Genomic DNA, 1,666 nt, shown 5'->3' with positions numbered 1-1,666 from the left:
ATGATGATGATGATGATGATGATGATGATGATGATGATGATGATGATGATGATAAGGAAGAATACAAAGAAGATTATGATCTACGAGAGGAGTAAGAAGAAGAAAAGGAAACAAAAAAATAAGATGAGAGAGATGTATCTTTGCCCTCATCCTGTGTACCCAACTCAATGTTTTCATCTCATCTCCATTGCAAAAAAATTAATGTTTTTTCTCTCTCATGTCTCCCTCAGGGTTCTGATCACGTGTTCCTGACGTCACTGGGTGGTCCGCTCTGCGACCCCTGGATTATCTACCACATCGTCATCGTCATCGTCGTCGTCGTCGTCAAAGTTGTCATCTGTCAGCGAAGTAGGCATTGGCTGTCGTTTCTGTGTCGCAGGATAAGCTCAGTGGTAGCAGCAGTCGCTTCGGGAGGAAATTCAACCAATCATAAATAAATGAATAAATAAATAAATAAATAAATAAATAAATACGTAAATTAGTAAATAAATAAGTAAGTAAATAAATAAATAAATACATAAATACGTAAATCAATAAATAATTTTCTTATTAAATAAAAAAAATAAATAATAATTTTTTTTTAATGCTCCTAGAAATCTTTGATAGGCATTGTTCTAAATGCGCCCATTTTGAGAATATAGTTTAATATTTTGATAACTTAGTTTTGCTTCGAACTAAGATTAGGAAAGTTTTTAATATATTTATAGTGGTTTCAGGTTATCTTAAATTAACAGCAATGATATAAATAATTGTTTTTGAGGAATTCTTTTTAAAAATATAAAAATTATTACTTTTCAGTGCCGTGATTATTTATTTTCTCCCCTTTTCTCCCTCCCGGCGTGGTGACCTCTATAGGTCAAGGTTTTGTCCACGTGTAGGTCACTCTCATGTTTCCGTCACGCCCACTAAGCCCTCTGTGAGATTCTGAGTTCAAAGTGTGAAGAGGCAAGTTTCCGCGAGAAATAATAATTTTATTGTTCTGTAAAGAAATATTCTGATTGGTTCGTGGAAGGAAAATCGGCGGTTGTGCTTCGCGGTGAAATCTTCAGCGTCGTGTTGGTGTATTCACGCTCATCTTCAACAACAACAACAGCAGCAGCAGCAACAACAGCAGCAGCTTCAACTTCATCGAGTCAACGAGACGACGCCATCACCACCACAACCACCGCCAGCAGCAGCAACACCAGCAGCGTGAAAATCCTGTTGTGCTAAATCTCTAGCGGCTTCTCTCGTTCCTGTTTTTGTTTTATTTTTGTAATTTTTTTTTCTGCTTCTCCTTACTGCTTCAAGTTTGGAGTAGCCTGTCCGTGCGTCCAGCAATCTGTCAACAGATACCGTCTGGAACCTTCGACCTGTTTCCACCATCTCTCGTGACGTGAACGTCACGTGATAAATCACATCGCCAGAAGTTCTAAAATCACGTCACCACGTGAAGTCCTTTTAGTCACCCACAGCCCGTACAGATATAATATCATCTCTCGTGTGTGAGTGTGACGACGTCGTCCAACGTCACCGTCACGTGCAATCAGTGACGTCGGTCTGTGACGGCCACCGGTAGCGTGACGTGCGCGAGTGGCGTCGGTCCGTGACGGCCGATGCCGGTGGTGTCCGAGATGTCATCCTCCTTGCAATATGACGGAGAGATCCCGGGTGGCTACGGCTCGAT

At 40.8% G+C, this 1,666-nt stretch overlaps 1 protein-coding gene across 1 annotated transcript in view; it reads left to right on the top strand.

Moving 5' to 3' along the window:
* The window catches only part of LOC101859716 (homeobox protein Meis1), a gene marked incomplete in the record, with an annotated part of 264,050 nt that overhangs the window by 11,134 nt on the left and 251,250 nt on the right, over positions 1-1,666 (top strand). Inside the window, 2 exon segments of the mRNA XM_013085078.2 lie at positions 231-348; positions 856-1,666. Coding sequence (XP_012940532.1) covers positions 1,596-1,666 — 71 coding nt within the window.

The sequence above is a fragment of the Aplysia californica genome, unplaced genomic scaffold (genome assembly GCF_000002075.1).
Source record: "Aplysia californica isolate F4 #8 unplaced genomic scaffold, AplCal3.0 scaffold00342, whole genome shotgun sequence".
In the NCBI taxonomy this organism is placed as follows: Eukaryota; Metazoa; Mollusca; class Gastropoda; order Aplysiida; family Aplysiidae; genus Aplysia; species Aplysia californica.
This window is presented reverse-complemented; position numbering and strand designations above follow the sequence as displayed.